Here is a 20,554-nt window from a genome sequence, read left to right as displayed (position 1 = left end):
GTCGTTGAAGTTTCGTCGGAACGAAGTTACGGAAAATTAATTAACACACGGAGACGTAACAATATTTTTTCACATACAGATATGCATGGTATCTAATCGAAATCTACAATGAAATGTGGTAACTTATCCAAATTGAAGTCGTTATTTGAATTTAAAGGCTCGTTATTAACTTTAAAAACAAGAGAGAAAAACAACTGGAGAAAAAACCCCTTAAAACTGTACAATTCTCTGTAGAAAATTAAATGCAAAAATAATTTTTATTATGTCTATATATATATATATATTTATTTGTGTGTATGTTTTCGATAAAAAAATCTGTAAAAGGGAAGTTGAATATGTTGGAACTGTCTCTCACTTCAAATAAATTCTAGTTCGAAATTCATTGAATATGTACAAAACTGATTATAAGCAATGTTATTTACATTTTACAAGATATTTATTAACATAATAGCAATTTCTGTGATGCCGTAAATGATAAAATACTACTAGTATTTCACGTTTTAGGCCTAAGTATTTTCCATGATGGCTGCTTTCATATTTAGCTGGGTATATTTACGACGTGTTTTGAGTTTTCGAAATATTTCTACGTGTATGCGTTTCTACTCAGGAAATTTGATTTCATCTCGAAATCAGATTAAAATATTTGGTGTTCGAAAATACGTATCAGGTATTATTAATAACAAATCCTACGATCATCATAGTTTTATTTTTTTAATTTCGTCAAGAAACTTAAATTAAAGAGCCTCAGTCTTACGAGTCTGTTACCAAACCCGTCGAATAATACACGTGTTCGAGCGGGACATCTGGAGTAAAAGATGCTCGTTTGAAATCACATCCTCATATTAATATAATTATGCAGTAAATCACAATTTGTTATTATACAATAATGAAGTTTTTACTGAGTTATAGACTAGTTTATAAATGCCAAGAATTTGTTGACAACGAGAAGCTTGTTCGGTTTTTTTTAAGTTGGGACTGGCATCGTTGGAGAATTAGATTTAGGCACATCAGAGACAGAAATCAGTTTTTTGAAGTGTCTTTTACTGCCTCATCATATTTGATTGTGTGAGATGCCCATTTCACAATGCCAAAGTCTAAAAAATATTTTTAGAAGCTATAAAAAATGACAAAACTAAGATATATGGACGATCTTATAACTATTTAAATATTGCAGCACTAAAGCCTTTACATATTTGACAGAGAGCGGAGTAGCTGAGGTCCTTATTTCTCCAAAGCTACTAATACTAGTAATAATAGCTTTAAAAAAATGATAGTGGAACACTTAAATGTCAAGTGATGCATATGCTCCTTACGTATTCTGACCCCTCATCCTTGAAATATTGGGGAAGTTTTACCCCCTGATTTCTGCAACTTCACAGATTTTTTCTAAATATCGCATTCTCTTAATTTCAAGGTGTCCTTTTTTACAATATACCAATGATTACAGCTGTATATATGCTACCTTACATTATATATATATATATACACAGTAGGTTAACATCAATTTTGACATATATATTTACATGTTAAGGTAAAATTTTAAAAAACCAAAGGCACCTTTTTATCTATTTATTGTACACCGTCATATACAACTTCCTTGCTCCTACTTGATTTTATTTTAATATCGGGTGGGATTAATTCAGGATCATTTGTTGGTGGAACTACAAAAATAAGACATCTTTCACCACCTAAAACACACCCTTTTCTTTGAACTTGCAGATTTTGTTGGGGGGAGGGGACTTTTTATCAAATGTAAGATCTGTGAATGTGTTAACCAAAACCTTTTTTTTTTCTTGCATTTTTTTGGAATTTGCTGGTGCACCACTGTAGTTAGAGTGATCATGCCAACTATGAAGACATCCCCAAGTTAAATGTATGTGTAGTGAGAATTTGTGCTGAATAACAACACAAACCAGCTAAAAAGTGCCTATAGAATTTAGAAAACTTTTTTCAAGAGGAAGATTGAAAGTAGCTTTTCACTTACTAGTCTTAAAAACTATAAATATTGTTAAAAATATCATAATGAGTTTTTTTTATGATATAAACTTATTATGGAACTGAATTAAGGATTTACATTTTTGTTGTTTTTTATCTATGATGAAACTAGAGCTTAAAAGCTTAATATAGAGGAAAATAGTTGATTTTTTGTTTTTTCATTTTAATCAAAATAGATGTAAACAGCTTTACATGGAGAACACATACATGTGGAGAATTAAGATCCGAACATGTTGGTCAACAGGTGACCTTGTGTGGTTGGGTTCAGTTTCACAGGATGGGAAAATTTATTACCCTTAGAGATGGATATGGGGTCACCCAGTTGATTATTCCTGAAAAGGTGTGTAATTTTCTTTTTACATTTAGCAAAACTTAGTTTAGCCAGAAATTCAAGTCTAACATCATAATATCTGTACTCTGCCTAACATAACATTTAAGGAAAACAAAGGGTCTGTTAGTCCATTGAGGCTCTCATATCTATTAAACTAATTTCAGAGAACCTAGGAATAAATAGTGACAAAAACATGCATAGAGCTATAATGTTGTGCTATAGCTTACTCGATGATATGATATATAATATGAATTATTTTATATTTTATTGGATAAATGTGTAGCTCTGAATAGTTAGTTTAGTTTGGTTTTTATCTTTTGGCTGGCTGTTGAGGAGGGTGAGAAGTCACCTAATGTGCCAGATGGCCTTCTTTCACTTTATTCTTATGTATATAAAGGGATAGTGAAAAGAAAAATTTATAGAATATATATATACAGATAAATACAGTCTTATGAAGATATCCATAGATAAGAAGGTTATTGGGATAGTCTTGTACAAAACTGGTGTGGCTTTATTTAGAGTACTGTGTGCAGTTTTGTCCTCATATTACAGAAGGAATATCAACTGGTAGGAAGGAGGAAAAAGGCAGGCTATGCAGGTATTAAGATGATTTCTGGTTTAAATCACTTAAGCTTTGTGAAGAGATTTTTGAGTCTTGGACATGTTTTCTCTGAAATGCGGAAGAATGGGGGGGAGGATTGAGTCAGATGTTTTTAATTGTTAAAGGCTTTTATAGTCTTTCAGGAGTTGTCTGATTGGTGCAATGAAAATCTTTGAAATATCAACTTTAGTATTAAAGATAATAAGCTTAAGATTTAGTATCCTAGATGCAGTTTTGGTAGAGCTATAAATTTGTGGTTTGTGCTGTTTAAACTTGTTTAAGAACCTTTTAGATAGGAATATGGATGTGGAGTGCTATAGTTTAATTCTGTTTAAAAATTAAAATTTAAAATAAAAGTTTTATTTTAGTATTTAGCATTTTATTATTATATTTTTGTTTTTAGTGAGATGTACCTCAGTGGGCCATTCTGTTACCTTGTCATTTTCATGTTATTATTGTTGTAACATATTCTATCACTGGGTGGGTTCTTTTTGGATTTTTTGGTAAAAATAATGCCAAGTTCAGTCCACGCATAATGATAATGAATGAATTAATTAACTTCTATAACGTGCTATAGGCTAAGTTCATTTTGTTGTAGGCCTAAGTTCACAAATAATGTTTGAACAGAAATTTTGAGGCTAACAGTACACTTAACTAACAAATAAGGTTACTTACTGAACTTTTTTGCTAATTGATTGATTAACTTAATAGATGTGATAACTCTTGCAAAAGATACTGAACTGGACCACTCTGTGACACTCACTCAATACTTCACAGAATTCTGTAATTGAATCTTCACACATCAATTACTCATATTTATAATGTTCTTTCATTTATCCAAATTCCTTAGAATTTATATAATATTTTACCCTCCTGATCTTTATAGGTATTGTAGGATTATTTTTATGAACTTTCTAGATCTACCATCATCATCAAGACTAATAGCTCCCTCTGGCAAACAACTAAATTTTATCATTAAAAGTATGGCTTAAATCATTATATAAAAGTATAGTATAGTAGGTAAGGGGATGTTATTTGAAAATGACATATTTTATATATATTTTTAGTGTGTTTATTTCATACTTTCTATTCCTCTGTTCCATTGGATATCTCTTACACATTTGATTGCAAGTCATATTGCCACATTACCTTTGTAGTGCAGGAGTATAATATATGTAATTAAATACTAAGCTTTTAAAATAGTAAATCAGCAAGAGTATTTAAATTAGTTTTCTAGAAATAAGAAATTATAGGTTTCTAAAATGTTTTGATGTTGTGTTGTGCTTCAGTAAGATTTCAGTAGTATAAACTATTAAGTAAATATACACAACTAATATATTTGATATTAAGCTAAACTTAGAAGACTAAGCCTTAAATCAGCTAGACTTCTAATTCAAACTATTTATAAAACTGTGAACTACATGTACAGAAAAGTACTAAGCTGTTTCTAATTTTAAATAAAGCTGAGGAGTTGCATTTTTCCTATCAGAACATTACTTTATTAATTTGTCCTTATTTTAGGTTCCAAGCTATCTTTTATTAAAATTTTTAAGTAGTAGTAGTAAGCAAATGAACTGTGCATTATTTAGTTTAAGTGATCTTACATCTATATCAGTCTCCGGTAGGATATCTGATGAAAAATCTCAGCCTGGAATCAGTATTAAAAGTTGAGGGAACAGTGGTACAGAGACCATTAGAAGAACAAAACAAGGTAAAAAATGTGATCTTTTTTTTTGTATCTTAGAAGTTGTGTGTGTATGTAAATATATGTATAAAGTTCAATTCATATCCGAATATTGGAGATTGGAGATACGGATAAAACAAAATACCATTGCATGTTGTATGAATTCTGAAAAATCCACTTCAATAGTAATACATTATGTATAACATTTAAAGATGGCCTAGATTTCACTTAGCTTCATATGATTGTGATATTTTCATATAAAACTGATTTCTTCTTAGAGTGACAAGACAGGTGTGCTAAATATTGGAGATTTGTCAAGGTGTCTATTGCAAAATAATTATATGTCCCCCTTATTAACTTAATATGTGACAAATAAACAGAGACTGTACAATTATAATGAACAGTCTTTCTTTGAAACAAACAAGGTGAAATTGGGTACTCTACATGCCACAATGGGCACTCATCTCTACTGGATAGTTAGCTGTGAAGATGCTTTAAATCAGCTCAGATCATAAACAAGTCTAATTATTTTGATCTCCTGTTCCAAACTGAATAAATCTCATGTTACTTACTTAAATGTTTAACATCAAACTTATCCAAAGCGACTAGTGCTACCCAAGTGATTGGTATACTATGAGTGACTTTGTAACTATCCTTCCAACTGGAAAACAAAAAGTGCTACTCTAGGTGATTGATACAGAACAATAGGTAGCTAGCACAAACATGTTATGTGGGAACTTCACATATCTGCACAGATAACAATTTTTGAAAAGTTTGTAGGTTAATAAAAGGAGGTAGAACACACTTGATATGCTTATATACATCACATGAGTATGCTATTCCTTGAAACTTAAAAGTCAAATTGTCTAAATGCCCTAGATTATCATCTGTATAAAAATATTGATTTGACTTGAGCCAACCCAAAATGTAGCCTTTATCATGTTGCAGCTGCAGGAGTTAGGAAAAGTGCATCCATCATGTGCTTCTGGTCACCAACCATTTTGAATTATTTTTAACTGTTATGGGTGTAATTTAATATACATATATATATATATATATACCAATAAAAACCTTAGTTTTTGAGTTTTTTACAGCCCCTAAATATGTTCTTTAATGTATTTAAAAAAGAGAAAAAAAAAGTAACATATATATACACACACACATTATTTCAAGATAACAGATAACAAGGGACCTGCTGGTCTATCTAAGCCATCTCATCCACTAAGCTAAACTTCAAAACAAAAATAAATCACTCAGAGCCAGCCTATTATCATTCAGATATTTATCACGCTTTTGTTTAAAATTCCTTAAATTAACTATATCGTCCACATCCGAAAACAACCCCTTCCAAAGGCCAACTACCCTCTTAGAAAAATAAAGCTGTCTTAGCTACCAAAATTTATAATTGTGTCCCCTAGTCCTAACATTCTCACCATTAATTTTGACAAAAAAAGATGAATCAACACTATCAATGTCAATAATATTAAAAACCTCATTCAGAACCCCTCTAACTCCTCTTTTTTTCAAGAGAAAATAATTTCAAAGATCTTTACTTGTCCTCTTCTGACAACTTTTCCATCCCAGGTATCATCCTAGGTGCTCTTCTTTTAACCATTTCCAACAATTCAAGGTCCTTCCTGAGGTAAGAACCCCGAGACTGAACACAGTAGTCCAAGTATGGCCTAACCAATCATCTAGACAGTGAAATTATAACCACCTTAGACTGTATTCAGTATTTCTTGCCAGTAACAATAGTAAATTACTGAGAGACTGATCAAGTAGAACACCAAGATCCTTTTCTTCCTTAACACTGTTAAGGTTATCCACATGAAAATAATACTCATAATTCATATTATGATATCCTAAGTGCATTATGTTGTATTTATTATAAATAAAGACCATCTGCCATTTATTTACCCAAATTACCTAATAATCCAAGTATTTTTTATAAAGCAGCAGAATTCTTCTCTCAGCCAGCATCATCCAAAACCTTAATATGATCAGCAAACTCTAATAATTTATTTACAATTCCTTCATCTATATCACTGGTGTTAATGAAAAAGAGCAAAGGTGCTAATACTAAGCCCTGGGGTACCCCATTTATGACATTAATACATTTTGACTGAACTCCATTTATAACAATCTTCAGCTTTCTTACATCTAACCAGTTTTGTATCCAATGGGCCAACTGACAGAGATAAATATTTTAACAACATTTTTATGTGGCATTTCATCATATGCTTTCTGATATACCAAATCCACACCCATACCCTCATCTACTTAAGCAGTAACTTCTACAAAGAATGCCAAAAGATTAGTAAAGTAAGATTTTTCTCCTAAGGAAACCATACTTATTTTCATCTTATTTCCATCTAACACTGTTCAAGATGAGGAATATTGCTTAAATCTTCTATAGTATAAACTGAAGAAAAAAGTAGAATTTAATAACCCAGCCACCCAATAATTATCAGATATTAGCCTTCCGGTATCATCCCTCAAAGGCCTTACTCCCATCTTAACATTTTGCTTACCCTTAATGTATTTAAAGAAATCTTTATTATTAATTTTCACATTTTCAGCCAACCCTTTTTTTCATACAGTTTTTGTTTTTCTGATATCTCATTTGACCAACTCTTGGTCTTCTATAATTCTCTAAGTTTCTTATTATAGTATTCAACATAAACTTATTAAATTTATAATGCTTTTTTAAAATTCCATCCTATGTGCTCTTTGTTTTAATCAACTTGGTTTTTCACTTGCATCCACCTTTTTTTCCCTATAAGGAACATGCCTATCTTGAATATTTAACAATTTATTTTTAAAAGTTTTCCACATTGAATCAGTATATCCAATTAATTCACTTACCCATTTTACAGCAGATAATTCTTTCATCACTTCAAAATTTATATTTCTGAAATATGGAACCAAAGTATTATTTTTATTCCTTATTTCCATATGCAACAAAATATCAAAACTAATAGAGCAATGATAACTTTCACATCTTTATTTTTCAGTTTTAAGTCTTATGAATATATTGGAGCATTTCTAATTTCTGTATTTGAACTCTTTAAATATTTTTCTAATTTAAAGATTTTTTTTTTTATAAACTACAAATTAGAAAATGGCTACTGGAGAAATAGAAGTTGAGGTAGTAACTGCTGATGTTCTAGGAAAGAGTAAACCAAACCTTCCTTTTAACATACGAGATTTTCAGAAGGTAAGTATCTGGTTGCTGTAAGTCAAAACATGATCTGTTATTTATATCTTGCAGTTTGAATGTTGAAAGCAGTTAAAGCATTGAAGGTCAATAGGCCTAATATTTATTTTTAAAATCCTTTAAGACTGCTATGTTTTTTTCACATCTCTCTGAAATTGGACATTCTGGATATATATATAATGAGAGGTGTGCAAAATTTGCATTTCGTATCCACTGGAATTGATAAGTTAACAGAAATGTGGGGAAAAACATCATCAACTGTGTTATGTAATTTTTTATTTTGTATATTAGAGCTATACAATGTCTACAAAAAAAAGGAAAGAAAGTTTTTTTATTATTTGATTAACATTTCATCTTCTCACTTTCTTGAGGAGCAGCACATACGTACAATAATACATATGTAACTGACAAAAATAATTCAGTAATGTATTTTAGTCAGTCCTGCATATGTATATAATGCTCTAAAATAAGGCTTGAAGATAAAATGATAAAATAAGTTTTTTCCTGGAGATGTAGTTATTATTTTGATTTAATAGAAATTCACTTAATTCATAGGACTTAAAGAAATAGTGGAAATTGGTTTTAATTTGTATGTATAAATGTATTATACTTATCCTTAAAGGTACTAAAAAGTTGTTTACAGATTTAATTTTGAAGTACAAATCATAGGAATGAGTGACCCATAACCATTTGTTAAAATAGAATAAAAAGAACAGTTCTCATCGTATGGAACATCTGAATTATTTTGGACTATATTGAACAAAACCAAAACCATATGTTAACATAAACTAAAAAAGTACTATTTCATGAAAGTATTCTAATGTTGCATGTAAATGAAAGAGTCACAGTTAGCAATGTTTTCCACAAATTTTGTCAGCTATGTACCATGCTAAAAAAATGTTTATTTTCTCAGATAGTTACCTCCTACTCAATTTGTGCTCTCTTTCTCTCGGGTTGTTTCCTCCAATAAACACATATACAACCAAAAATAAGTTCTGTAGTAGATAAAATTACCAGGTTATTTTAGTATTGTTTAAAGTTTTTACATTATGAAAGTATCAGTAAGTGTTAAAAAAATATTATTTAAAAGAAATTTTTTTTGCAAGCGTGGTTCAATTATTATTAATTATTTATTCATATTTTCATCATCATCACATTCATTGATTGAGTGAGAGCTAATGTCAAGTTCAAGTACTTGTTTTAAATTAAATGAAGGTGTGTCTTGTGTGTGTGTGCATTCAAACATATATTTGTACTTTGAAGCCATCAAGTGATTGCAGGAGTAAGGTCAAACATTGCAACTGTGTTTTATGGGTCAAGTATAAGGGTTAAAAATTTCAAAAATATCACAAGTCTTCAGAGATTCATAGTGTTTTTCAAATTCTTCTGTGAGATATGAAATTAGTAGGGCTTTATTTGCATTCTGGAAGGGATGTTTAAGAGCTGCCAACTCCCTGTCCAAGTCTCTGAGTAGAGATAGCCGAGCAACAAAACATTTAGTATGTCTTTGTAGTCTCCTATGGTAAGAACGTCTTTCTGATGGAGGTTTTATTTCATGATGGCCCATATGTCAAGCTTGTGCAGCAGCAATCGTTGAAAATACAGACACTGGACTGCTCTCAGGAGACTACTTTCTGAAGTAGGCTATAAATTCTCTTTGACGGAAGGCAACATTTTAAACACTAAGTAGCACTTCATGATGCCAGAAATTCAATCTAACATTATGAAACTTCCCAAGTTTCTGTAATGGAATTCTCTTTTTTTTGTAGCATTTTTGTCTGTTTTTTTTTTACTTCCATCATGCCCAAGGTAAAATTTTAAAGGAGCTTATACATCACTTTTTAAATTTTCACACAATATAGAAAGTTTCAATCACTGGACTTCACACAGCTTTCCAAAGTATGAACAGTACAAGTGACTTGAATCATATTCTTATCAACTCTTACAAGCACTCTCAGTTTTGTTACAACAATTTCATATCATTTTGTATTTAGTTGTGCACCATCAGAACACACCATAATAAGCTTAGATTTCCATTCATTGCCAAGATCCATTTCTGGAAAAAACATTATGCGGCTCATTGATAACTGCTGAGGCAAAATGATCGTGATATAGTTACACTTGTTTCGAGACATGACTAGAAGGTTAAACAATTTGGATTTTCATTTCACAAACTTCTACTGAGCTGTCAAACATGATTGCAAGGATATTGACAACTTTATATTTTTCTACAAGTTCCTCATTCATAGATGTTGCTAATACAATGCCTTGCAAAAGTATTCACCCACCTGCAACTTTTCAAAATTTTGTTGCCATCTGAGCTTACAATCATGAAACTTTCAAATGGGACTTTATATTTAGAATCTACGCAATCTACTCCAAACTGAGAAATCTAAAAAAAAATGCTGATATTATGTAAGTAAGTTAGATTTTCAAAGAAGTTTAGAATATTCTCAATTGCATAAGTGTTCGACCCTTTTGCTACGGCAACCCTAAATCAGTTCAGGTGCAAAAGATTAGTTTGAAAGGTCACAAAATTAATATAATGGTCTCTGTCTGTGTGTAATCAAAGTGGTTTAACTTGACTTCAGAGTAAATACATCTGTTCAAGCCACAACTCGCATAGTGATATGACAAACCAACCATGAAGACCAAGATGCTTTACAAACAAGTCAGGGATAAAGTAGTAGAGAAACACAGGTCAGGAAAAGGTTACAAGAAAATTTCAAAGTTGCTGATTATCCCTCTGAATATGGTGAAGTACATCATTAAGAAGTGGAATGTGCTTCATACCACCCAGTCACTACCTAGATCAGGCCACCCTTTCAAACTAAGCAGCTGGGCAAGCAGAAAACTGGTTAGGGATGCTACTATGAAGCCAACAGTGACTTTGAAAGATTTGCATAGTTCCATATTTGAGATGGTAGTCAGTGTTCATACATCAACAATATCCTGGTCCCTACAAAAAACTGGCCCATATGGGTGAGTGGCAAGAAAGAAGCCATTACTGAAAAAGAATCATCTTAAATCTCGTATGAAGTTCGCAACAAAGCATGTAAATGATACTGCTTGAGTCAGCCGAAAATTTAAAACTGGGTTGAAAATTGATATTTCAGCAGGACAATGACCTGAAGCACAAGGCCAAAGCCAACTGGAGTGGTTTAAAAAGAAGAAAGTGAATGTCCTGGAGTGGCCCAGTCAAAGTCCTGACTTGAATCCAATAGAAAATTTATGTCAAGACTTGAAGATTGCAGTCCATCAACAGTCCCCAATGAACTTGTCAAAATTGGAGCAATTTTGCCAGGAAGAATAGACAAAAATTACATCATCCCATTGTACAAAGCCGGTAGAGACCTCTCCAAAAAAGACTCACAATACTAACTGCTACCAAAGGCACTTCCACAAAGTACTGACTTAAAGGGCTGAATACTTATGCAATCAGCAAATTTCAACTTGTATATTTTTCTTTACAGGTTTTGCTGACATTCAACCTCCTTCACACATAATAGTGTTAAGTTTCATCATTTGAGTTTTCAATAAAAACAAGTTCATTAAAAAAGATTGTTTACATTATTTGTGTTTCATCAAAGTATGACATTATTGATAGGGGTGAATACTTTGCAAGGTACTGTATGTCTATTATGGATTCTCCAGTAGAATCGGTGTGATACAGTACACCTACTCTTACTCTTAAACTTCTCACGAGCTCAACAGTTTCTTCATAATGTTGAATTGGTTAATTATTTTTTACTTTACGAAACACCAGTATGAATAAGTTTTGAAGTGCTTCACGTTGACGCTAGCTGAGTTTTGCTAGCTCTTTATCATTGATCAGAAGCCATTTTTTCAGACAAAAGCTAATCAGTAAATTTCTAACGAACAGGTATATTTTTATGCTTTGAGAAATGAATATGATTAAGTTGGCTATAACTTTAAAAAAAACACCATTTTCGTGTCATCAGTCTGTGGGTTAGCATAGTAAATTAAACATCTTATATCAGTTTGACCTTCACTGGCCACCAGTCATTCTACATATTTTGACCACTTCTTACTAAATTTGTATGGTTTCTTTGGAGCCTTGATCACCTTCATTGTCTGTGGTGTTACTTGACAGACCAAGAAATTCTGATTATATAGTCTTGTTACTAGAACCGTTTAAGAATTATATGGCAGTTGCAGGAAAATAAAATGCAGACACATTGCCAATTTCAAACAGAAGCTTTCATTAATATTTCGCAGCCTACAAAAGGGCTGACACATGAAAAGATTCAATCCTCATTTTTAAATTTTGGTGCACATGTGCACTGACAGATCACTTATTTGAAGCTTTTTTATAGAAATGTTAAAAACTGAAAGGTAGATTGAGTTTGTACAAACTTTGTTCATCATATGGGTTTGTACAAACTTTGTTCATCATATGGGTTTGTACAAACTTTGTTCATCATATGGGTTTGTACAAACTTTGTTCATCATATGGGTTCATACAAACTTTGTTCATCATATGAACTTGACTTTTAGTTATAAATATTATGAAAGCAGGAATGTGCGTGTTGACGAGCTCCTCATTGTAGTTTTTTTGATTCTTTAATAAAATTCGCTGTATATTATTTATATAATTCGTAATGTAAATTTCTTGAAGTTTATTAATTTCGTACTACAAAGGAACAAAATGTTAATGATTGGTAAAATATTTTGTGTGTGTATATTGTGTTAACCTTTAAATTATTGGTTTGATTTTATACAGTTCACTACTGGTGGACTGTATATTATATCATAGTAAAGAGTAATAGTTAAGTAATTGTATGTTTTTGGCTGTTACAAACTCATTGTAAAGAACTGACAAAATAACAGGGTGAAAGCACTTGTATATGAAACACCTAAAAGACTTCAACTGTAATTAGTTAGCTTAATTGCAATATTAATTTTATTTTTGTTTCTTTTTTTGATGTGACTCTTAAATTAACAAAGCCATGGATCCAAAAACAACAATATGAAGTATGAATAGTTTAAAAACTGAATGAGTCCTTATAAAGCTCATCAATAGTTCTAGAGTTAAGAAATGCTTTTAGAACTCGTTTATCTGTAAATTAATGCAAGTTATTTAATAGAAGAGAGTGATGTACATAAGATGCAGCTAAATAAAACGTTGGCCAGACAGCTTAGTTAGTAGATGTGTAAGTATAAAAGCAGGTCAATAAAACAGTAGAGAGCCAGATAAAAAACAAAATCTTTCAGGTTAGTAATATCACTCATTGTGCTCATAATTCTAGGTGAAAGAATCATTGAGGCTCATGTACAGATACCTAGATCTCAGGACTTCTAACCTCCAGAAAAATCTAAGACTTAGATCCAATGTTACGATGAAGATGAGAGAATTTTTGTGTAAACACCATGGTATGTTGTGTTGAACTTAATTAATCTTTACTATATATATATAACAATGAAGAGTAAATTATGTAATTTTTATTTTATAATTTCTACACCTTATGATATCCGACCAAAAATGTTTTACGAGAAATCTTGGCATAAATAAATAGAGCTAGGCGATTAAGTCGATTAATTTCATGAAAATAATCAAGTCATTAATATTTTCGATTATTCCATGGTGGTTCAGCTTAATTGATTAGTGTCATGACTAATGAAAATAATCACCTAATCAAAAATTAGTGTTTCTAGTTATTAAAATTTTTGATTATTCCAATTATTCAAGTCTCGTGTGATAATAATTGATTAGTTGAATGTAACCAATTAGAAAATTCCACTAATCACCTAGCTCTGTAAATAGCGAGAAACATTCAAATATAATATGTACATATATTTTAAGGGTAGCACACCATTCTGTGAAGAAGTAACAAAATTGAGATTAAACAAGATTTGAACCCGTGGATTTACTAAGTGACCGCATGGCTTTCCCAAGTTAAGCCAGCATGCCTTAAAAAACCACATGTCTCTGCTTTCATGTTAGATGAAAACAGCTTGATTATTCAGTGTTTCAAATACTTAATACCAGAATGTATGAAGAGAGAGTAACTGTAGGGTTATTACACTTTCTTTATTATTATTAATTATGATTTTACTATTAGCTGAAACTTTACTATGTGTAACTATGAGAATGTTTCCTTCATCACTAAATAAGGATATCACCATATTCAGTTTTGTCCAGTTTTACCACATAGTGTCTACATTCAGATAATACAATCAAAGTCTACAATATTATATGCATTATAGAGAATTCCTCACCTAATCTTGCTTACCGTATTGGCCTTTATAGATTTCTAACATCTGTTTAGTGTAGTATGTATGATAAGGGACTTGAAATGAATATAACTGCAACTGCACTATTAAATGCCTGAAGCAGTATAATATGTCTACGAGACAAGTTAATGTCTTAAGTAAAGTAAGTGATATTTGTGGTGTTTTTGACGGTAAATACTCACACTGGTTGTATACTCTTAAAAAAATAAATGGCCCCATTTTATGACAAGTTACTTTAAGGAATATCTTTTCTTATCTGTTCTTCATACGTGTGTGTGTTTGTGTACATCTAGTTAATTAGTTTGATTTTTACTAAGGTTTTGTGGATATTGAAACACCTACATTGTTCAGGAGAACTCCAGGAGTAAGTTTATCATTTTATTTTTTACAGTATTGTTTTGATGTATTGGTAACATTTTCTTTTAGACTTTGTGCATATTTTTCAAATAGAATAGCTTTTTATTAACAAATTTTAAATATCTAGAATGGCTTTTTACATTGCCATCATTTAAAGTATTTAAGGTCATATAAAATCAAGTGGTATTAGTAAATGTTAACACTATTTTAAATAGTTACAATTTTATTGTAATTTCTCTTTTGAATAGAACAATGAATCTTAACTAGTATTGAAATTAAATTTTGAAAATGTGACCCAGAAGAATCTCACTATATATGTAGAACCTAAAACTGATCAATCATCTTCTTATCTGCAAAGAAGGTTAACAAAGAGCAAAACTAAATAACGGTAACTTATAAAAGTTAAAATATTTAATGAAAATTTCTTAGCTAATGAAATGTATGTTATGGATACAGGTTATCTGTTAATGCTTGGAGATGGCTTGAATGGGTAATGAAGAAAAACTTTAATATAAGTTTAACATAACAGACTTCTAATTTCAAATCACACCCTTTATTGTATCGCCATCTATTAGAGTTTTAAAGAAAGATAATGTCTTATAAATACACTTCGGATTCCTACTATAATCTTCATGGTGTACCCGATGATGACAAAACCTTGTCGAAACGTTGTACATTTGCTGTTATATTAAAGTTTTTCTTCATTACCCATTCAAGCCGTCTCCAAACATTATTAGTCTCAAAGTAGGTTCGTTTTCATCAAACAGGTTATCTATGTTTCAGTTATTTCATCAAAATTTAAGTACTCAAGAATTTATAAAATAGGATTTTATTTTTTGTTTGAATATGCATGAAATTACATGAGTAGAGCTATTGTTTATACATTTACAGGGATGATACATGTATATATATATATTTTTTTTTTTTACAATTAACATCTTTCAAAAAGTATTTGATTTAAAGATGTCACAAAAAATTTATCATTTATTAGATATTTTCCACAAAATCAATTGTACAGTGATTTATTTCAGCTTATTTGAAAGTTTCATTCTTATACCTGACCAATAGAATTAATAATTAATAAGCATTATACCATATACATATTATTTTTATTAAAAACTTGTATATAATATATGCACACATGCTCAATTGCTTTGCAAGATGAATTTATGTTGGTTTTTGTGGCAAGGCTAATATTATGATAATTGTTTTGTATGTGTATGTTGTATCTATTAGTGTGGATTTTGTTTTTAAATAAAACTATTCATTTAATAAGGGGGCTCAAGAATTTGTTGTTCCAACTCACTCACCAGGGAAATTCTACTCTCTGACACAGAGTCCTCAACAGGTAAAGTTTGTTACTAAGTCAAATATTCTGTTCATTTGGTACTTTTTACATATGTTAGGTTGCTGGTGTAATGCATCTCTCTCATTTTTAATTGTGTGTGTGGTTTTGGGAAAAAGTTTAGAGTAAATTGATAAAATGTTTTGTTCTGTGTTTTCCAGATATTTCTAAATTTATATATAAAAAAAAAAGGAAATTTTCAACTCTTAAACAGAATTTTATTAAAATAATATAGTTATAGGCCTCAGTTTTATATCTTAGCATTCACTGAATTGAATATCTAAATTAATGTTGAATTCAGTAACATTTATTTTCGTTGCTTAACATACCTCATTTAAACCTCTGGAAAAATAGAGTTGTTAAATATATGCAATCATTATCTTTTGTACTTAGTAGTTTAAACAACTACTAATGGTTGGGGCTCTAGACCGATATTTTCAAATTGCTCATTGTTATCGTGATGAAGGGGCTAAAGCTGATAGACAACCTGAATTTACACAAGTAAGTATACTTTAATAATTTTTACATCTGCATAAACCACAGTCTTTCTTTTGAAGTTTCTGTGTGCTGTACATTTTATGTTTCATCTATCAATGAATTAGCAGAAGAATTATTTATGCTAGTGTGGAATTTTATCATAGTTCTTTATCATCTTTTTGTTTAAGTGGAAAAAAATGAATAACAATATGGACATTTTTTTTTCATATTAGAAAACATGACTTATAGAAATGTCTTCTCCACAAGATTAGAAGCAGAAGTTTCAGATTGTAATCAGTTTTTTTTTTAAATAACATGAAATCCAATCTCATTACATTTCATGTTTATAAAAAAGCTTGAATATTTTCCTTTAACAAAAATTATCTAATGACATTAAATTGAATAAGGAAATTTCACTTTGAAAGCAATGAATAATATTTTAAAAATATAAATATTTAAATTTTTATTTCCCTTAAGTAAGAACTGCTTGAAACCTCTTGTTGTGAGATACATATACATGTATGAATGAGATTGTTCTATTAAGTATTATTACTGCTGCTACATGTTTATTTAACTAGTAATTATTTGTAACTCCACATCATTAGTAACTCTAACAGGTGGACATTGAAATGTCCTTCACATCAGCAGATAGGATTAAATCCTTAGTTGAGGGACTCCTTCAGTATTCCTGGCCTAAAGAGGCAAGCAATCTATCCACGCCTTTTCCTAAGCTCACATATAAAGAAGCCATGGAAATGTATGGGACAGACAAGCCTGATACTAGGTTTGACATGAAAGTAAGCCGATGCTCTTTGTTCTTTTTTTCATCATTTAGATTTATTTTTGCGACCAATTTTCACTTACATTAATCTGTGTTTAGTATGAAGCTAAAAACTATGTCTACTGTGCTAATACAGTCAGATGTGACTGTCATACTCTTGTCATTATTTCTGACAAGCATAAAGCACATAATTCAGCATAAGTAACATAGATTTATCAAGCTATTAGTTCTCTATGTAATTAATATTAATAGGAATATACATTATGTTAATGCTATTAGGCTTAGATACATCATTGATTTCAAGAAAAAGTAATACCTCAAAAAAATAGCACGAAAAGAAGTTTGTAGAAAACAAAAGTGCAAGTATTTTCCATTATCTGTAGAATTATAATAAAAAAAAGTACTTGCTTACCCACTCTGATGATAAAAGTTACTCTGAAAATTATTTACAGTACATCACAGAAATTAAGTAAGCAATGAAAGGAAAATTTTGATTTAACACCCTTGTTCACAGAATTATCTAAAACAAAGTATCTAATCTACTAACAAATTAACCTGTGTCAACTGATTTTATAAATAATTATCACTTTTCAAGTTGTTTTCGTTTTTTTGTCAAAATGTCTTATGGCTCAGAAAATGCTGGATGTCATGTATCTCTTCATCCTTACAACTTCACGTAGTGTCTGATTTTGATATTTATACTCCTCAAAGGTTGCTCTCTTTCTTCAAGATGAATGTTTGACATGTTGATAATGATTTTGTTTAGGTACTGCTCTAGATTCTCATTTAGACTCGCATAATTTTGTTATTATAAGTTAAGGATAGCAGGAAACAAAATAATATAGAAAAGTGAAATAGTTTTTCTCACTTAAATACTTTCCTGTCAAAATTTACATAATTTATTGTTGTCCTTTTTCCTAATGTTAAAAGTGATTTAACACAGTTTGTTTATTGTAGATTATAGATGTCACAGATATTTTCAAGAATCAGAATATTGAAATTTTTGACAAAGTGTTAATGAACAAAGAAAATTCCAGTATAAAAGCTATTGTCATTCCCAAGGGTGCAGTAAGTATAAATTTTAACCTTTTGAAAAGTTTTACTTCTAGACAATTTCTGCCATTTTTTTTTAGTTTAAATAGGTGTGTATAATTTATGTAATACTGGTTGGTTTCAGACTATGTGAATTTGGACATTTTATCAAGTATTTTAATTTCACTAGTTGTAGGTCAGAATGCATTAGCTATTGATAAAAAGATATATAAGATTTTACTCATAGTAGTTTGATACGTTAAGATAATGTCTTATCATAATTGCAATAACTGATTCATTATTATTGTTTGTTTTTTGTGATATAGTAATGCATAGTTAAATTGAAAAAAAAAGGTTTATTCAACTCTTAAGACTGAGTGAGTATTGAAGCTTTTAAGTGTTTGAAAAGTATTTTTTAATTACTTCTATACATGTAGGAAAAATGTTGTTTAATAATATCTGGTGAATACTTCGTTAAATTCTGATCTAGTTTTGAGGTGAATCCTAACAAATTTGAATACAAGAATGTACAGTAAGAAGTATTTAGACATATTTTAGACCTGAAATTATAAAATTTATTCTTAGGCATGTTGTGCTACAATATTTAAAAAACAAAAGTGGTATTTTTTAGCACAATGAAAGATAAAATCTTTATTGGATATTTCTGTATGCCATTTTTGGTGTTTGACTTGCAGGTCTAGATACACATATATTACACAGATATTTGAAAATCAAAGTTGTAATCCTTCTCAACAATGCGAGTCTACTGTTAAACTACAAGAGTTAGTTATAATACTTCTAAAAATCACAAATCTACCATGAAACTACAATAATCAGTTATAATCTTTCTTAAAAGCACCAGTCTACCATGAAACTATGATAATCAGTTATAATCCCTCTAAAAATCACAAATCTACCATGAAACTCAATAATCAGTTATAATCCTTCTTAAAAATGCTAATCCATCATGAAACTACAGTAATCAGTTATAATCCTTCTTAAAAGCACCAGTCCATCATAAAACTATGATAATCAGTTATAATCCTTCTTAAAAATGCTAATCCATCATGAAACTACAAGAGTCGATTATAATCTTTCACAAAAGCAGGAGTCCACCATGAAACTACAATAGTCACAATGAGAATAAATTGAACAAGTTAAGGTTTATTACTAAAAGTGTAAAAGCTCATCTTTCATTTCTGGGTTCGAATTTGTGTTTTATTCGAATTGTTTGTAGTTCCAACCTTCACTGCCTTTATAGCTTAGAAAGATTTTATGATATAGTTAAATTCAATTTCACTGTGTAGAATTGGATGTATTCTGCATTTATATTTTTTTAACAGCTTCACATTAACAAATCACTGTTAGAGAAGTTTGAAGAAATTGGAAAATGTTTGTATTCATTAGAGGTACGTATATATTTTATGTAGATAATGATTTGAGAGATAAAAAATATTTGCAGTTAAGGTAATCTTAAACGCAAAACAAATCTGACATTATTAATAAATTTGTATTTTAAGCAGAATCTGTACAATTAACAACAGAAAAAATATTACATAAAAATGTTTTTTTGTGTGACCACCACAAAAAATTACAATGAATATACTATATTATATCAAATGCACACATAATTATAAAACTGCTTAACAAAATGAATACATTTTGTCTGCATATATCATATATTTAATCTACCTTATGACATCAAATTCTCAGGTGTGGGCATGTAGAATTAATTCACTATGATCAATAATGTTTAATTCCAAATATGTAAGTCAACACTTTCTAGACTAATTTGACCTATCTTTTTTATTACATTGAAATATAGCTATAAAACAGTGAAGAATTGAAAATCATTATAAAAAAATATTAAGAAGCTTAAATTTTAAAATCTATGCAAAATGTATCTTTGAGATTATTTTTTATTCTTTTGTTTGGCTGTTAGTAAAGTTTAAATTTATCTTTGAAGGGTTTGGTCAACATTTTTGTGAAGGAAGACCTAAACTGGAAGTCAATACTCTGTAAGCATGTTTCTTTAGAACTTCAGCAGAAGCTAAAAAAAAACCTTGAACTCCAACCACACACACTTGTGTTGATCAGTGCTGGTGAAACTAGAAACGTTGTGAGTACTATACTGAATCAAAAGGCATAGCATTTGTATTACTATGTCATTTTAAGATGCTATTTTTTTGTAAACACAAAAACATATTTCACTCTCTCTTTATGGATAGATTATAACTTTTTTAATAGTTAAATATTAATTCATTTGAAGCCCAGACATGGCTTAATAATTAGCATGCAGGGCTGTGTATTGGAAGGTTCAAGGCTCAAACAATGACACACCATTGAAAATGGTTGGAGATGGCTTGAATGGGTAATGAAGAAAAACTTTAATATAAGTTTAACGTAACAGCAAATGTACAACGTTTCGACAAGGTTTTGTCATCATCATCTTGTCGAAACGTTGTACATTTGCTGTTAC

General features: G+C 30.2%; 1 protein-coding gene across 4 annotated transcripts in view; it reads left to right on the top strand.

The window, feature by feature from the left end:
- The window catches only part of LOC106464759 (aspartate--tRNA ligase, mitochondrial-like), a 30,215-nt gene that overhangs the window by 1,857 nt on the left and 7,804 nt on the right, over positions 1-20,554 (top strand). Inside the window, exons 1-12 of one of the 4 annotated variants that reach the window (XM_022392556.1) lie at positions 94-118; positions 2,172-2,335; positions 4,543-4,638; positions 7,730-7,828; positions 13,099-13,222; positions 14,401-14,447; positions 15,717-15,788; positions 16,182-16,286; positions 16,880-17,059; positions 18,001-18,111; positions 19,419-19,484; positions 20,042-20,194. In XM_022392556.1, coding sequence (XP_022248264.1) covers positions 109-118; positions 2,172-2,335; positions 4,543-4,638; positions 7,730-7,828; positions 13,099-13,222; positions 14,401-14,447; positions 15,717-15,788; positions 16,182-16,286; positions 16,880-17,059; positions 18,001-18,111; positions 19,419-19,484; positions 20,042-20,194 — 1,227 coding nt within the window. In that variant the 5' untranslated portion in view covers positions 94-108. Of the gene's footprint in view, positions 1-93; positions 119-316; positions 668-2,171; positions 2,336-4,542; positions 4,639-7,729; positions 7,829-13,098; positions 13,223-14,400; positions 14,448-15,716; positions 15,789-16,181; positions 16,287-16,879; positions 17,060-18,000; positions 18,112-19,418; positions 19,485-20,041; positions 20,195-20,554 lie in introns of those variants that run through there. The other 3 variants (XM_013924915.2, XM_022392558.1, XM_022392557.1) reach the window with 3 other exon arrangements.

This window comes from Limulus polyphemus, unplaced genomic scaffold (assembly GCF_000517525.1).
Source record: "Limulus polyphemus unplaced genomic scaffold, Limulus_polyphemus-2.1.2 Scaffold1736, whole genome shotgun sequence".
NCBI classification, from domain to species: Eukaryota; Metazoa; Arthropoda; class Merostomata; order Xiphosura; family Limulidae; genus Limulus; species Limulus polyphemus.
This window is presented reverse-complemented; position numbering and strand designations above follow the sequence as displayed.